At 43.0% G+C, this 15,252-nt stretch overlaps 1 protein-coding gene across 2 annotated transcripts in view; it reads right to left on the minus strand.

The window, feature by feature from the left end:
- Nucleotides 1–15,252, minus strand: part of LOC137384681 (phosphatidylinositol 3-kinase C2 domain-containing subunit gamma-like) — a 202,914-nt gene that overhangs the window by 155,209 nt on the left and 32,453 nt on the right. For both annotated transcript variants that reach the window (XM_068058945.1, XM_068058946.1), the window contains exons 5-8: nucleotides 7,511–7,625; nucleotides 5,626–5,737; nucleotides 5,378–5,457; nucleotides 4,108–4,171 (exon numbers count right to left, since the gene is read on the minus strand). In XM_068058945.1, the coding sequence (XP_067915046.1) occupies nucleotides 4,108–4,171; nucleotides 5,378–5,457; nucleotides 5,626–5,737; nucleotides 7,511–7,625 (371 nt within the window). The remainder of the gene's footprint in view (nucleotides 1–4,107; nucleotides 4,172–5,377; nucleotides 5,458–5,625; nucleotides 5,738–7,510; nucleotides 7,626–15,252) is intronic.

Genomic DNA, 15,252 nt, shown 5'->3' on the forward strand with positions numbered 1-15,252 from the left:
CATCATCATGATAAATCCCTATTTAGATTTACAGACTTGCAAGAAATGTTTCAAAGCTCTATTACACTCTAGTGTGAAACAATCTAGGGAACACTTGAAGTGGAAATCACCAGATACATGTTAATAAATTAGCTATTAGATAGTGACATGTACACATGCAAAATTATGTGCTGGTGCAATTTTTAAATAAAAAATGTTTATGACTGTCGCGTTGGCTACTCTGAAGTGTTCAATTTTGCTGTTGCTTCATATCTGCAATTGCTTTTATGACTCAAAATAAGCATCAAATCACTTCTGCGTATTCCACTCAATTACAGCAATACTGGCTGGATTCAAGCTGCAACCATACACACTCAAACAGGCACCGTCAGCATAAAAGCAATCAGAATAAAGAGATTGTCAACAAAGGCATGCTCTCGATCACCCACAAACCATCCAATAGACTTCCCTGACAGATATGTTTTATTTGCAGTTCACTGCGCCAATAAAGAACAGGCCAAACCCTTTATAGGTATCAATCTCCTCCATCAAATGACCGAAGGTCTCTCATCATCACACATCATTCTCTGGCGGTTGGTCCCAGGCTTATTAAAACGTTGCTTTTCAGTCAGACATGAGGAGAAGAATATTGAGTTCTTTTCTGACTTCCCTCACCGCCTCCACTTACCCTCAGCTTGGCCTTTCTCTCAGAGGGCAAACAGATTGGGAACCTGCTGTTGATGATGACAGGCTCAAACAGAATTGCAAACAATACTAATCGATTGTGCATTATTATTTTGACGTTATGTGACTAAGGAAAAAGAGCGAGGAAAAAGGATTATGTGAGGGACATTGGGAGGTATTTAACGGAGGTGATGGAGTCTTGGCCACTGGATGAACAGCTGGCAAGAGCCTCACGTCGCCATTTTTGGGAAGGCCTGCTACATCATTTGCCAATCAAGCACTTAACAGGGCAGCAGGGTCTCCCCCCAGATTAAGGACCCCAGCGGTGGAAGTCCTGCTCACTGAGAGCTGCTGGCCAAACAGCTCTTTTACTCAGCAGCGCCACTGTTGAGGTGGTGACTGCTGATGGTAAAGCACCCAACCGAGGCCCAGGATTGTCGATCGACCCAGGCCACAGGTGAGTGATGGCAGGAGAGGTTTCACGGGTTGGGGGTCATGGGGGAGGCGGGTGTAGGGGTGTCCGCAGCAAGGGCAGGGGGTTGGCTTGCAGTGGGCCCCTCTCCACCCAATGCCAGGTCCCTTGATCAGGCACCAAGTGTCTTTCAACAAGGGACCCCCCCCCCACACCCAACCCCCAGGAACTGGCAAGCAACCCGCACGAGTTTGCTTGTCATGCTCCCTGTGTGGCAACAGGCCCAACTGTCACTGGGATAATACCGCTGGCAGTGTGGGATCTGGCCCTTAATTGGGCATTAATTTCCCACTTAAGGGCCCCAATTGGTGGTGGGGTGGGAAGGCCATCCACAGGCCTTCCTGGCATGGACTTAATTGGGGCAGAGGCGTGAAGTTGGCGCGGTCGCCACCCGCCACCATCCCTCCCAATTAAATGCTCTTGCTGCCTTCAAACTCACCATGGGGAGGAGCTTAAAATCTAGCACACTGAATTTATCACACTGATTATGATCAGGAGGGAGAGAGAAAGAGCTAGGTGTTGGCCAGGATATTATACCTACCTGAGGTGACAGACAGAGCCTTGGTTTAATGTCTCATCCAAAACACAGCAACTCCAGCATTCCCACAATGCTGCACTGGAGTGTCAGCCTAGATTATGTGCTTGAGTCTCGAGAGTGGGGCTTGAACCCATGACCTTCTGACTCCAGAATAAGAGTGCTACCAGTAAGCCAAGGTGAAATCACTTTGAACTAATGCTGCAAATCCAATCCAGCCAATTATCACCCCATCAGCCTACTCTTGACCATCAGCGTAGCGGTGGAAGGGTTAGCCGTTAATGCTATCAAGCAGTAGTTACTCACCAATAAACTGTTCGCTCAGTTTGGATCTCACCGGGACCACTCAGTTCCAGACTTCATTACAGCCTTGGTCCAAAGTGGAGGAAGGAGCTGAATTCCAAAGGTGGGGTGAGAGTGACTGCCCTTGACATAAAGGCAGCATTCGACCGAATGTGGCATCGAGGAGCCCTGGTAAAATTGAAGTCAATGGGAATCGGGGGAAAATTCTCCACTGGTTGGAGTCAAACCTAGCACAAAGAAAGATGACTGTAGTTGTTGGAGGCCAATCATCTCAGCCTCAGGACATCGCTGCAGGAGCTCCTCAAGACAGTGTCCTAGACCCAACTATCTTCAGCTGCTTCATCAATGACCTTCCCTCCATCATAAGCTCGGAACTGGGGATATTTGTTGATGATTGCATAGTGTTAGCTTTATTTTCAGCTTCTCAGATAATGAAGCAGTCCATGCTCACATGCAGAAAGACCTAGACAACATTCAGGCTTGGGCTGACAAATGGCAAGTAACATTTGTGCCACACAAGTGCCAGGCAATAACTATCTCCAACAAGAGAGTCTAACCACATCCCTTGACATTCAAAGACATTATCATTACTGACTCCCCTAGCATCAACAGCCTGGGGTTCACCATCGACCAGAAACTTAATTGGATCAACCACATAAATGCTGTGATTACAAGAGCAGGTCAGAGGCTGGGTATCCTGTGGTGAATAACTCACCTCCTGACTCCCCAAAGCCCTTACACCATCTTCAAGTCAGCGGTATATGGAACATGCTCCACTTGCCTGGATGAGTATAGATCTAACAACACTCAAGAAGCTCAACATGATCCAGGACAAAGCAGCCCACTTGATAGGCACCCCACCCACCATCTTAAACACTCATCTCTTCCACCACCAGTGCACAGTGGCAGCAATGTGTACCATCTACAAAATGCACTGCAGCAACTCACCAAGGATCCTTCAACAGCACCTTCCAAACCCACGCCCTCTTCCACCTATAAGGACAAGGGTAGCAGATACATGGGAACATCACCATCTGCAAGTTCCCCTCCAAGTCACTCACCATCTGACTTGGAACTGTATTGCCATTCCTTCATCGTCACTGGGACAAAATCCAGTAACTCCCTTCTTAACAGCATTGTGGGTGTATGCCACACAGACTACAATGGTTCAAGAAGGCAGCTCACCACCAATGTTCCAGCTCAATTGCGTGGTTGCACGGCAGCCTGGAAGCTACTATGCAAGCCTTGTTCCATCACAAATACAGTGCGTACATGGCTGCATAACAACCGCATAAAAAATTTAAAGGGACTGCACACTGAAAAAACTGACCATGCACAACAATTAAATTTTAAAGGGAACATTACTCACTACCATCTGCTCAAGGGCAATTAGGGACGGACAATAAATAATGACTTTGCCAGTGACGCCCACATCCTATGAATGAATAAAAAACAACTGGCAGTGTGAATGCACTGCAATAATTATCAACCTTCCACCAAATGGAATAAGACAAGATAAGAAGAGAAAGCAAACATGTGCGAGTAGAATGCAGTGCTGGCTTGTTTTCATCAGATTGCCCATTCCAGTCTGAAATGGGAAAACATAAATCCCCTCCCAGACACAGACTGATAATTACTCCCTAAAGGGTCAGTTCTCGTGGCATCTACTCTTGTTGCGAGCTATAACTTTCATGTTATATAACACTTCAGCCCACATGCTCCAAAGATGCTGCATAAATGCATATAGTGCACACTTGTGCAAAAGTCGAATGCAACACAAAGTAACAATACATTAAGTATTGGACACACTGCTGTCTGAGCTAGTAGTACATTAAACAAAACTCATCCCACTGCTCAGCCTTCATGGTGCTGAAGTCATTTAAATTTCAGTATCTTCTAGCAATTGAATGATCTTACTCATGATTCAGTACAAGGCAATTATAGGCTCACTATATTATTACAGAAGGGCCATTTGGTCAGAGATCAGATTATTCTGCAGGCATGCAGAGCTTGCTTAATGAGGATGGATGAACTAAGGAGACATTTTATTCAAGAAGTTTTTCCAATTGCACTGTTACTGCAAATTAACTTATCGGCTGCACACAACAGGCTGCATCACATTCTCCCATCATACCTGACTGGATAATAAACTGTTTGCCTCATGGTGATAGCTATTGAGTTTTGAACTCAGGGCTTTCCTGTGAAAATAAGATTTGAAAATTGGAGCATTGCAAAGGCTATCCACAGCAAAGAAGCACAAACTAACGATGTTTTATTAAAGGCCGTTAAATTTAAGGCTATTAAAATTAGGAAAAAGAAATCTTCAGCAAACTAACCTTACATATAAAATGACTGTTGAATTTTTCATCAGGCAACTTCACAAAATATTATTTACTGCAAATGATTTTAAAGATGCAGGTAAAGGATTTTTACGTTAAAAGCAGAATGGAAATCAAATCGAACCATTTGGAATGTGATAAATTAAGGCACCGTCTATTTTTATGCCATATATTAGAGCAGCTAGAGTTAAAATGGAATCTATCTTTTCTGATCAAATTTCAAAATGGAAACTGGAAATGTGTATAAAGCTCATTTAGGATACAGGGGCCTAGAAATTGGCTCTGGCCCAGACTCGACACTGTGTGATAAGTGCGGGCCCAAACTGAGAGGCCCAAGGATCAATGGAAATTGGTCCTCGGGCATCGTTAACATACTTTGTGTGAGCTCCCAGCACAAGTCATGCCTCCACAGTCAGGTTGTCTGAACAAAGACATCAATGTCAGGTCACCTCCCTCTCTGCAGGCGGCCCTCAGGTAAGTGCCAAGAGGCAGGCCAAGGGAGGTCTGTGGGTTAGGGGTGGTGGGGGATGGGGGGGGTGGAGTTCTGATCTTGTGAAGACATAGAAACCTGGCGACACCAGTTGTCCTCGTCTACACCTGAGGAATTGTACATTGGAAAAGAACTTGGAGGACTGTTGTCCTAGTGGGAACATAGCCCTGTGTAAGCCACTGCTTCCGAAAGGTGGAGATGAAATGGAAGATGCGTGGGTAGCAGGGGAGAGGCATGGGGAGACGAAAAGGATACAAAAGTGTGCATACAGAGATGGTGGAATACTGCCATCTATAAGAGCCTCCCTCAGCCACATACCTGCAGGGTAAAACTATCAACGTAGAATACAGGATGGCATTGTTTTTATGGAGGGAATGCTAAACTTGTACAGAAGATGTTAGAGCCAAAAGTAATAGTACAAATCAGAGCCTGTTGAGTTTATTTTTAATACATCATGAAAGTCCAGACATTTTTCCACAAATGCTTTATCTAGCCTTGTTTGTAAGCTTGAAAACAGTGCTGAACACCATTCACATTAATATTTAGGGTCAAAAAACTCAGTAAACATTTCTTACCTCGATAGGCTCACTTTACATGCACCACCTTCTGTGACTACAGTTTGATGTAGCGTGGATAGACTCTGGTCATCTCCCACCTGTTGGGGGGCAAACAAGTGTTTAGGATAATTTAATCGACTACAATTTCACTAAGCCTATATTGACATGAGGATTAATAAAAAAGGAAGGTCATTAATATTTTGGGTCTTTATCCCAAAGAATAAAAGTGCAATGTGAGCAAAGTTCTCAGCAAAATTATCACTTACAGTTCGAGCCAACACCCGTTGAAGATCGCTGTGTCTAAGCAACTGAAGTCTGATGTCATTACTGAGCTTCAGATAATGCTGCAGGCACTCATGACTCCCTAAAGTGCAGGGACTACACCAAGAAAAATAAATTATTCATAGTAATAACCTATCTTGCATTGGAAAAACTGACACATATAATCACATAAATTCTTTATGCCACCAGCAAATTCTTTATTTGCCCAAGCAATGGTGCAATTTAAAAAGAAACGTAGAATGGTGAGGGAAAGGGCAGGAACTGAGACTTTTAGATTCAATTCCACATAGTGTTTGTTGGAAAACTTTGAATCCCACTTCTTTTTCAAAAATAAAAATGGTCTCTCTGGCTAAAATAATGCTCTTTATGCACGATATTTAAATACAATCTTAGTATTTGCTTTTTAAGGTCATTTTGCTCACTATCACTAACTAGCTTAATATTGATTACTAATGAAAATATGTTGCACAAATGAGTTAACTGTTAAATCATTAATATATTCAATGGTCCAACAAAGATAGTCAGGATTTTTCAATTTTAGCCATCTTTCAATTTCAAGTAAAGCGTTCAGCTGTTCAATAGGTTGACGGATCTTTATGGGGTAATTTTGCTTTGCAGCATGTTGTACGTGACATCAAAATGCTGGAACAGCTGTCATTATTGCTAAGCACCACCTTCTTGCACAAGAACCAGTAGGTAAGGAATCAGACAGCACAATTACCAACTCAACTAGTTCACTAATGTTCTTTAAGGGAAGTAAACCTGCTGTCCTTACCCAGTCCGGCCGGTATGTGACTCTAGTCCCACATTAACATGAGTGAGTCTTAAATGGCCTCTGAAGTGTTTGAGCAGACCATTCAGCTGGATCACCACCTTCACAGGGCAACTAGGAATGGGCAATAAATGCCAGCCTTGCCATGGTGCCCACATCCCCAGAATGAATTAGCAAAAAGGCTCTGGAATGTTACATTTGCCAAAAGCACAAAATTAAATAACTTGCAATAAACTGAAGTCAGTATTAACCCACTAGGGAGGAGTGAAAGCAATAAACCTGATAACTCCTCCTGTGACCATTGTTCCACTAAAGTGATCAGACCCTATACACAAACCAATCTGCTACATATCAGTTCATTTTTTCTGAATATAAATTAACATTACTCATCAGGTGACATCCCTTGTGTTGAAGGAAAACAATTAGAAAAGAGATGTTTTTGAGCCCAGGGAAATTCAGTGGGATGTTTAAGCTTCATCTCAATTTGGACAGAACCACTTTCCATTTGGCTTTACTAGTAACTTGATTAGGAGTTTGTTTAGCTGGAAAATGACATGTTAGTTGCCCTTGGAATGAGTAGTTTCAAGTTTCTTTAGGATGCTCTTTGACTACATCAAAGGGTGAAGGATGAAGATACAGGTTCTGTTTTGCTCAGTGTGCAGTCCAAACTCACCAAGCAGGTGTACCTAGCTACCTGCACAAATTCTCTGGTTAATAAGATGCAACCATTTGTTGTTCGTAACAGTAATTATTTACCCTTTAAAATTGAAAGCAATTTAGGAACATAGGAACAGAAGCAGGTCATTCAACCCCTCACGACATTCAATTCGATCATGGATGATCTGTGTACCTCAACTCTATTTCATCACCTTTGCTCCATATCCCATGATACCCCTACCTAATAAAAATCTATTGATCTCAGTCTTGAAAGTGCCCATTGTCTCCCAGCATCCACAGCTCTTTGAGGAATGTGGGGGGCACGGGGTGGGTGATGGCAGAGAATTCCAGATTTCTACTATCGTTCATGTGAAGTTTTCAAGTAAATACATTTTAATTTATTACGGCAGCAACAAACAAGCAGTGCACAAACAACTTACTTCTGCAAAATCTCTTCCGCGTCACACAGCTTTAAAACATAATCATTCCTGGTTTCAGAATTTTGCTGTGTGTCACACAAGATCATGTGAATAAGTTCCTCGACAGTGCAGCCAGCTGGAAAGATTAGAGAGCAGGATTTGACAAATATGTCAGCATTGTCCAACGGTTCCTGTTACTGTTTTTTTGACAATATTCTCATCATACAACTTCTTGCAGTGCTGGTGTAGCTGCAATGGAATTTGTGCAAAAATGCTTTTGTACTGTTATTTTTAACTTGTTCTAATTTGGTAGGTGGTGGGCACAATCTGACTTCATGTGATGTGTGTCCATATAGAATTTGAGCTACAGATATTGAGAAAAAGGACAATTCTTAAGAGGACTAAATAGTTTGGAACCATATGAGGCTATTTTGCCCATTAGGTCCATGTCAATGTTAGCTCTTCAACTGGAGCCAATTAATCTAATGGCATGTTCTTGACCTTGCCCTGCATGCCATTTAAATTTGCTCTTTACAACAAATTATTCAATTCCCTATTAAATTGAATTATAAAAGTAGATTTTCTGAGCCCTCGCCTCTGGTGAGGTATCTTGCACACTCTCTGGTCAATCTTGACTTTGTGCGATAATGTGAGATGAAATCTGTGGAAATAAAAATCGGGTTTAACACCATCTTGCACCCTCAAGATCTATCCCTCTGTGTACACATCAGATATTAATGAGTTCACAATTCTCTGATGTGTGCCTGTACTCTTTGAGTAATAATCCTGAATTTATGCCCCATTGCTACAGATCTGCCAACCAACAGAATCAATCCTTCACTTTGTTACCCTCTTAAAACCTTTTGTAATTTTGAAAACCTCAATTAGAAATTGTCCTTAACCTTTTCTGTACCTTTGTGAAAAGGCCCTCTTCATCACTCTAACGGGCCTGAAAACAACAAATGTAGGTAGAAAATCTAGCCAATGAACAGAAATATTGACAGATATTTGTATTCAGTTCAGTAGGCTGTCTTTATTGTTGATGATAAAAGCAAACACACAAAACAGTAACTGTATGAACATTATAGTCTTACAAATTAAAGGGGTAACTTTTATGAATTTTCACGGCATAGGAACATTAGAAGTATGTGTAGGCCATTCAGCCCTTTGAGCCTGTTCTGCTATTCAGTTAGATCATTGCTGATCTTCAACTCAACCCAATTTGCCTATCTTTGACCCATATTCCTTAATACCCATACCGAACAATATTATACCCTAGGTATGAGTTGTCACTGCCAAGGGTATACATTGGGAATTTGGTCACTTGCCTCAATTTCTCAACATGTGTCCCTAGCAGCAAAATTCCTAGGAGCATAAATTCATGAAATTATCCTTTATAATCCTGAAACTACACAACAGTTAATGTCAGACCGGTGTGGTATTGAGCAATTCTTCCTTTATTTAAACAATGTTATCAATTAGATAACAACTCCATGAACGATGTATCATGTGACACCAAGTGGTAGAAGGTGAACTAAGTGGACCTTGGTCTTATTTTGTTTAACAATTCCTATGTTCCCACAATGGCTTTTTGTATGGAGCACTCCTCCATAATTCACCTTTGAGCTCTGCTAGTCACTTAAGGTGGGCAGTGACAGCCAATGCAAATACAATAAACACAGATTGTTTGGTTTTTGCCCACTGCCTGACAATCTTTAAAGGACGGCTTCACACCCTGCATGTATCTTGATTCATTGTAGCACAAGTATTTTTAATAGATGACGTTCATTATCTTTATATAATCACCTTTCTGTATTAATCAAGCATGTTTGGCATCATAGACCTAAAAACTGTCAAGTTTTATAAAACTGTTAGGTTAGAAAAGCGTTCCGCCCTTAATACAATTAACAAAATGTGAAATTGCTAAGACAGCAGTAAATACAGCCTCACGAGCAAGTTGTCCAGTTGCCACAAGATAAGAACTGTCTCTACTGACTGTTAGTCCTTAGAATTATTAGCCTGGGACCAAACAAGAAATGTGAGAGAATAGCCTTGAGTCCAAGGGCCAGATTTTACAGCACCCCCCTCCCAACGTTAGGGGTCGTGGCGAGGGTGGGTGGGGTGAAGAAAATGTGAAGCCTGCCAGTGGGCCTCGATGCCGGGAAGGCCCGGCCTGATATTGCTGGTTGTGGCGAGCCTTGTGGCGGCACCCCCTGACCTCGGCAACGGAAGCAAAATTTAAATATGTTAATTTATTAAAATAAATGAATTAAGTACTTACCCGCTCCCGCCGTCCATTCCACAGCGATACTGCTGCCAGTGGCTGGCACTCTCATGCCTACCCGTCCGGGGATACAAATAGTGTCTCATGGGAGAAATTCAGATGACAAATCACTGCCTTCTGTCATGCATTCTGTTTCTAACAGTTATGTAGTATCAGAATTAAACCATTTTACTTTGCTTTTGCTCAGTTTTAATGAAGACTCTTTCTTTAATACTCCGCGTTATATCACACGAGCTGCCTTCATGTCTCTCCAGACAGGTCCAGGCTTCTCTAAGCAGGTGCTGGAGACGTCTGCCCTTTTACCTCCTCCCTTCCAATGTTCCCATTAAGCTGCCCATGTCCATGGCTCTGCATCAATCTGGAAAGTACCACGCAGGCTGTGTTCCATGTGAAATATTGTGCGTGCACGTTCACTTTTAAAGGTATTGGCATTGAAAAAAATGGCCGTGCTCAACAATGAAATTGTACAGGGAACACTGCTCCCTTCCCACCATCAAGGACCCCAAATGCCCCTTCCAGACGAAAAAGCAACTTACTTGTACTTCTTTCAATTTAGCTGCTCACAGTGCGGTCTCATCTACACTGGGGAGACCAAACGCAGATTGGGTGATAAATCTGAGAAACACCTCTGTTCAGTCTGCAAGCACTGGCCGCTTATCATTTCCATTCACTGCCCCACTACGACTCTGACCTCTCTGTCCTTGGCCTTAAGCACTATTCAAATGAAGCTCAATGGAAGCTCAAGGGTTAAGGAAAATCCCAAGGCTTTTTATACATATATAAAGAGCAAGAGGGTAACCAGGGAAAGGGTTGGCCCACTCAAGGACAGAGATGGGAATCTATGTGTGGAGCCAGAGGAAATGGGTGAGGTGCTAAATGAGTACTTTGCATCAGTATTCACCAAAGAGAGGGACTTGGTGGATGATGAGCCTAGGGAAGGGAGTGCAGATAGTCTCAGTCATCTCATTATCAAAAAGGAGGAGGTATTGGGTGTCTTGCAAAGCATTAAGGTAGATAGGTCCCCAGGGCCTGATGGGATCTACCCTAGAATACTGAGGGAGGCAAGGGAAGAAATTGCTGGGGCCTTGACAGAAATCTTTGCATCCTCATTGGCTACAGGTGAGGTCCCAGAGGACTGGAGAATAGCCAATGTTGTGCCTTTGTTTAAGAAGGGTGGCAAGGATAATCCAGGAAATTATAGGCCGGTGAGCCTTGCGTCAGTGGTAGGGAAACTATTAGAGAGGATTATTCGGGACAGGATTTACTCCCATTTGGAAACAAACGAACTTATTAGCGAGAGACAGCATGGTTTTGTGAAGGGGAGGTCGTGTCTTACTAATTTGATTGAGTTTTTTGAGGAAGTGATGAAGATGATTGATGAAGGAAGGGCGGTGGATGTTGTCTATGTGGACTTCAGTAAAGCCTTTGACAAGGTCCCTCATGGCAGACTGGTACAAAAGGTGAAGTCACACGGGATCAGAGGTGAGCTGGCAAGATGGATACAGAACTGGCTCAGTCATAGAAGACAGAGGGTAGCAGTGGATGGGTGTTTTTCTGAATGGAGGGATTTAACTAGTGGTGTTCCGCAGGGATCAGTGCTGGGACCTTTGCTGTTTGCAGTATATATAAATGATTTGGAGGAAATTGTAGCTGGTCTTATTAGTAAGTTTGTGCACGACACAAAGGTTGGTGGAGTTGCGGATAATGATGAGGATTGTTAGAGGATACAGCAGGATATAGATCGGTTGGAGACTTGGGCGGAGAAATGGCAGATGGAGTTTAATCCGGACAAATGTGAGGTAATGCACTTTGGAAGGTCAAATGCAGGTGGGAGGTATACAGTAAATGGCAGAACCCTTAGGAGTATTGACAGGCAGAGAGATCTGGGCGTACAGGTCCACAGGTCATTGAAAGTGGCAACGCAGGTGGATAAGGTAGTCAAGAAGGCATACGGCATGCTTGCCTTCATCGGTCGGGGCATAGAGTATAAAAATTGGCAAGTCATGCTGCAGCTATACAGAACCTTAGTTAGGCCACACTTAGAATATTGCGTGCAATTCTGGTCGCCACACTACCAGAAGGACGTGGAGGCTTTGGAGAGGGTACAGAAGAGCTTTACCAGAATGTTGCCTGGTCTGGAGGGCATTAGCTATGAGGAGAGGTTGGAAAAACTCGGATTGTTTTCAGTGGAACGACGGAGGTGGAGGGGCGACATGATAGAGGTTTACAAAGTTATGAGCAGCATGGACAGAGTGGATAGTCAGAAGCTTTTTCCCAGGGTGGAAGAGTCAGTTACTAGGGGACATAGGTTTAAGGTGCGAGGGGCAAAGTTTAGAGGGGATGTGCGAGGCAAGTTTTTTACACAGAGGGTGGTGAGTGCCTGGAACTTGCGGCCAGGGGAGGTGGTGGAAGCAGATACGATAGCGACGTTTAAGAGACATCTTGACAAATATATGAATAAGAAGGGAATAGAGGGATACGGGCCCCGGAAGTGCAGAAGGTGTTAGTTTTGGCAGGCATCAAGATTGGCGCAGGCTTGGAGGGCCGAATGGCCTGTTCCTGTGCTGTACTGTTCTTTGTTCTTTGTTTTTTGTTCAGGTCCTTATTATTCGATTTGGCACTTTACAGCCTTCTGGACTCAGCATTAAGTTCATAACCACTGCTTCCGTTTTTTTTTCAGACAACAGTTGCTGGTAATGATTCTGCTTTTGTTATTTTCAGCTCCTCTAGACCAATCTTTTGTTTCTTTTATTGTCCCATTACCTTTGTCTTTGCCTTGCTCCATCATCCCTTTTGGTGGAAGGGCCAAATGGCCTACTCCTGCTCCTTTTTTCTATGTTATTTAATCTCTCCTGCCTTCCACCCTATCACAGATCTTCTCTTTTCTCCCCTCCTCCCTTTCCCTGTCTCTGTACTTAGGAAAACGGAAACATAGGAACAGGAGTGTGCTATTTAACCATTCAAACCTGATCTGCATCCATTCAATGAGATCACAGCTGGTCTGTAATTTAGCTCCAGATCTCTTAATAACTTTGGTTAACAAAAATCTATCAATCTCAGTTTTAAAATTAAAAATTGATCTAGCATCAACTTTCGTTTGCAGAAGAGAGTTCCAAATTTTTACATCCTTTGCAATGTAGAAGTATTTCCTAATTTCACTCTTGAATGGTCTGTCTCTCATTTTAAACTAAGCCCCAGTCCTAGACTTCCCAACCAGAGTAAATAATTTCTCTCTATCTACCCTATCTGTTCTTCTTAAAATCCTGAAAGGTTTGATCAAATCACCCCTTTACCTTCTAAATTCCAGGCAATACAACCTGAGTTTGTGTAATCTCTCCTCGTAATTTGGTGTCTAGGTATCATTCTAGTATAACTGTGCTGCACTCCTTCCAAAGTCAATATATCCTTCCTAAGGTATGGTGTTCAGAAGTGCTCACAGTACTTCAGGTGTTATCTAACCAGGGCTTTGTATAGTTGAAGTACGACTCCTACCCCTGCCTGCTGAAAACTTGTGATGTCTCTAAATTTTTAACTGATGAAAGGTTATCAAAACATAGAAACATGGAAAATAGGAGCAGGAGTAGGCCATTCGGCCCTTCTGGCCTGCTCTGCCATTCAAAAGAGATCATGGCTGATCGTCTAATTCAGTACCCTGTTCCTGCTTTCTTCCTATTTCCCTTGATTTCTTTGGCATTAAGAAATATATCTATCTCCTTCTTGAATCTATTTACTGACTTGGCCTCCACTGCCTTCTGTGGCAGAGAATTCCACAGGTTCACCACCCTCTGAGTGAAGAAATTTCTCCTCATTTCAATTCTAAATGGCATACCCCGTATCCTGAAAATGTGATCCCTGGTTTTGGACTCCCCAGTCATTGGGAACATCCTCCCTACATCTATCCTTTCTAGTCCTGTTAGAATGCTATAGGTTTCTGTGAGATCCCCTCTCATTCTTCTAAACTCCAGTGAATATAGACCTAGTCGACCCAATCTCTCCTCATACGTCAATCCTGCCATCCCAGGAATCAGCCTAGTAAATCTTCTTTGCACTCCCTCCATGGCAAGAACATCCTTCCTCAGATAAGGAGACCAAAACTGCACACAACATCCCAGATGTGGTCTCACCAAGGCCCTGTATAGCTGCAGTAAGACATCCTTGCTCTTGTACTCAAATCCCCTTGCAATGAAAGCCAACAAACCATTCGCCTTCCTAACCGTTTGCTGCACCTGAATGCTTGCTTTCAGCAACTGGTATACAAGGACACCCAGGTCTTGTTGCACCTCCCCCTTTCCCAATCTATCACCATTCAGATAATAATCTGCCTTTCTGTTTTTACAACCAAAATGGATAATCTCACATTTATTCACATTATACTGCATCTGCCATGCATTTGCCCACTCACCCAACTTGTCCAAATCACATTGGAGCCTCTTTGCATCCTCCTCACAGCTCACATACCGCCCCCAGCTTTGTGTCGTCTGCAAACTTGCAGTACCCTCAAGCTGAAATGTTAATTCTGTTTCACTCTCTGCAGATGCTGCCTGACCTGCTGAGTATTTTCAGCATTTTCTGTTTTTAGTCCATAAAAGGAAATTAAGTAGGAAAATATATAAAGCCATGATCAATTGCATCAGCAACTTGCCCAGCAAGACCTTCTATCTGACTTTTTAGCCTGTTGGAGGCAGAGCTACTCCTCAACTTACTCCTCACAGAAATAACTGAGCTCAATATCTGAGTTGTGTAGAGGAGCGTATGGAGCTAGCAACTCTAGGACAGGTCCTTGGACATTAACTTGAACCCCACTTAACACTAGGCTAGCTAATTAAAATATTTTTGTGGTGCCTGACAAGGATTGCAGGTCAGATTATCAATGACAGAGGCTAATAAAGAGTTGTTAACTACCTTTAAAACTGTGCCCAGGTTTAGGGGCAGGGGGCAAAAATGGGTTGGGTATTGACAGAATAACATTTGGAGACTCTGCAACAGCAGGGCCAGGAGCAAAGGGTGGTACTTTTTAGAGGAGAGGTTCACTGAAGGGTGGGGAGGGTAAGAGTGAAATTTAGAAAAAAAGACTTGCATTTATATAGCACATTTCATGACCTTGGAATGTCCAAAAGTGCTTTACAGCCAATGAAGTATTTTTGAAGTGTAGTCACTGTTGTAATGCAGGAAACGCAGCAGTCATTTTGCACACAGCAAGCTCCCACAAACTGCAATGTGATAATGACCGGCTAATCTGTTTTTGTGACGTTGTTTGAGGATAAATATTGGACAGGACACGGGGGATATCTCCACTGCTCTTCTTCAAAATATTGCTGTGGGATCTTTTACGTCCACCTAAGAGGGCAGCTGGCACCTCAGTTTAATGTCTCACCTGAACGGCGGCACCTCTGACAGCACGCTCCAGTGCTGGACTGATGTGTCAGCTTTGACTTTTGTGCTCAACCCCTGGAGTGGGACTTGAATCCACAACCTTTGG

The sequence above is a fragment of the Heterodontus francisci genome, chromosome 27, assembly GCF_036365525.1.
Source record: "Heterodontus francisci isolate sHetFra1 chromosome 27, sHetFra1.hap1, whole genome shotgun sequence".
Lineage (NCBI taxonomy): Eukaryota > Metazoa > Chordata > Chondrichthyes > Heterodontiformes > Heterodontidae > Heterodontus > Heterodontus francisci.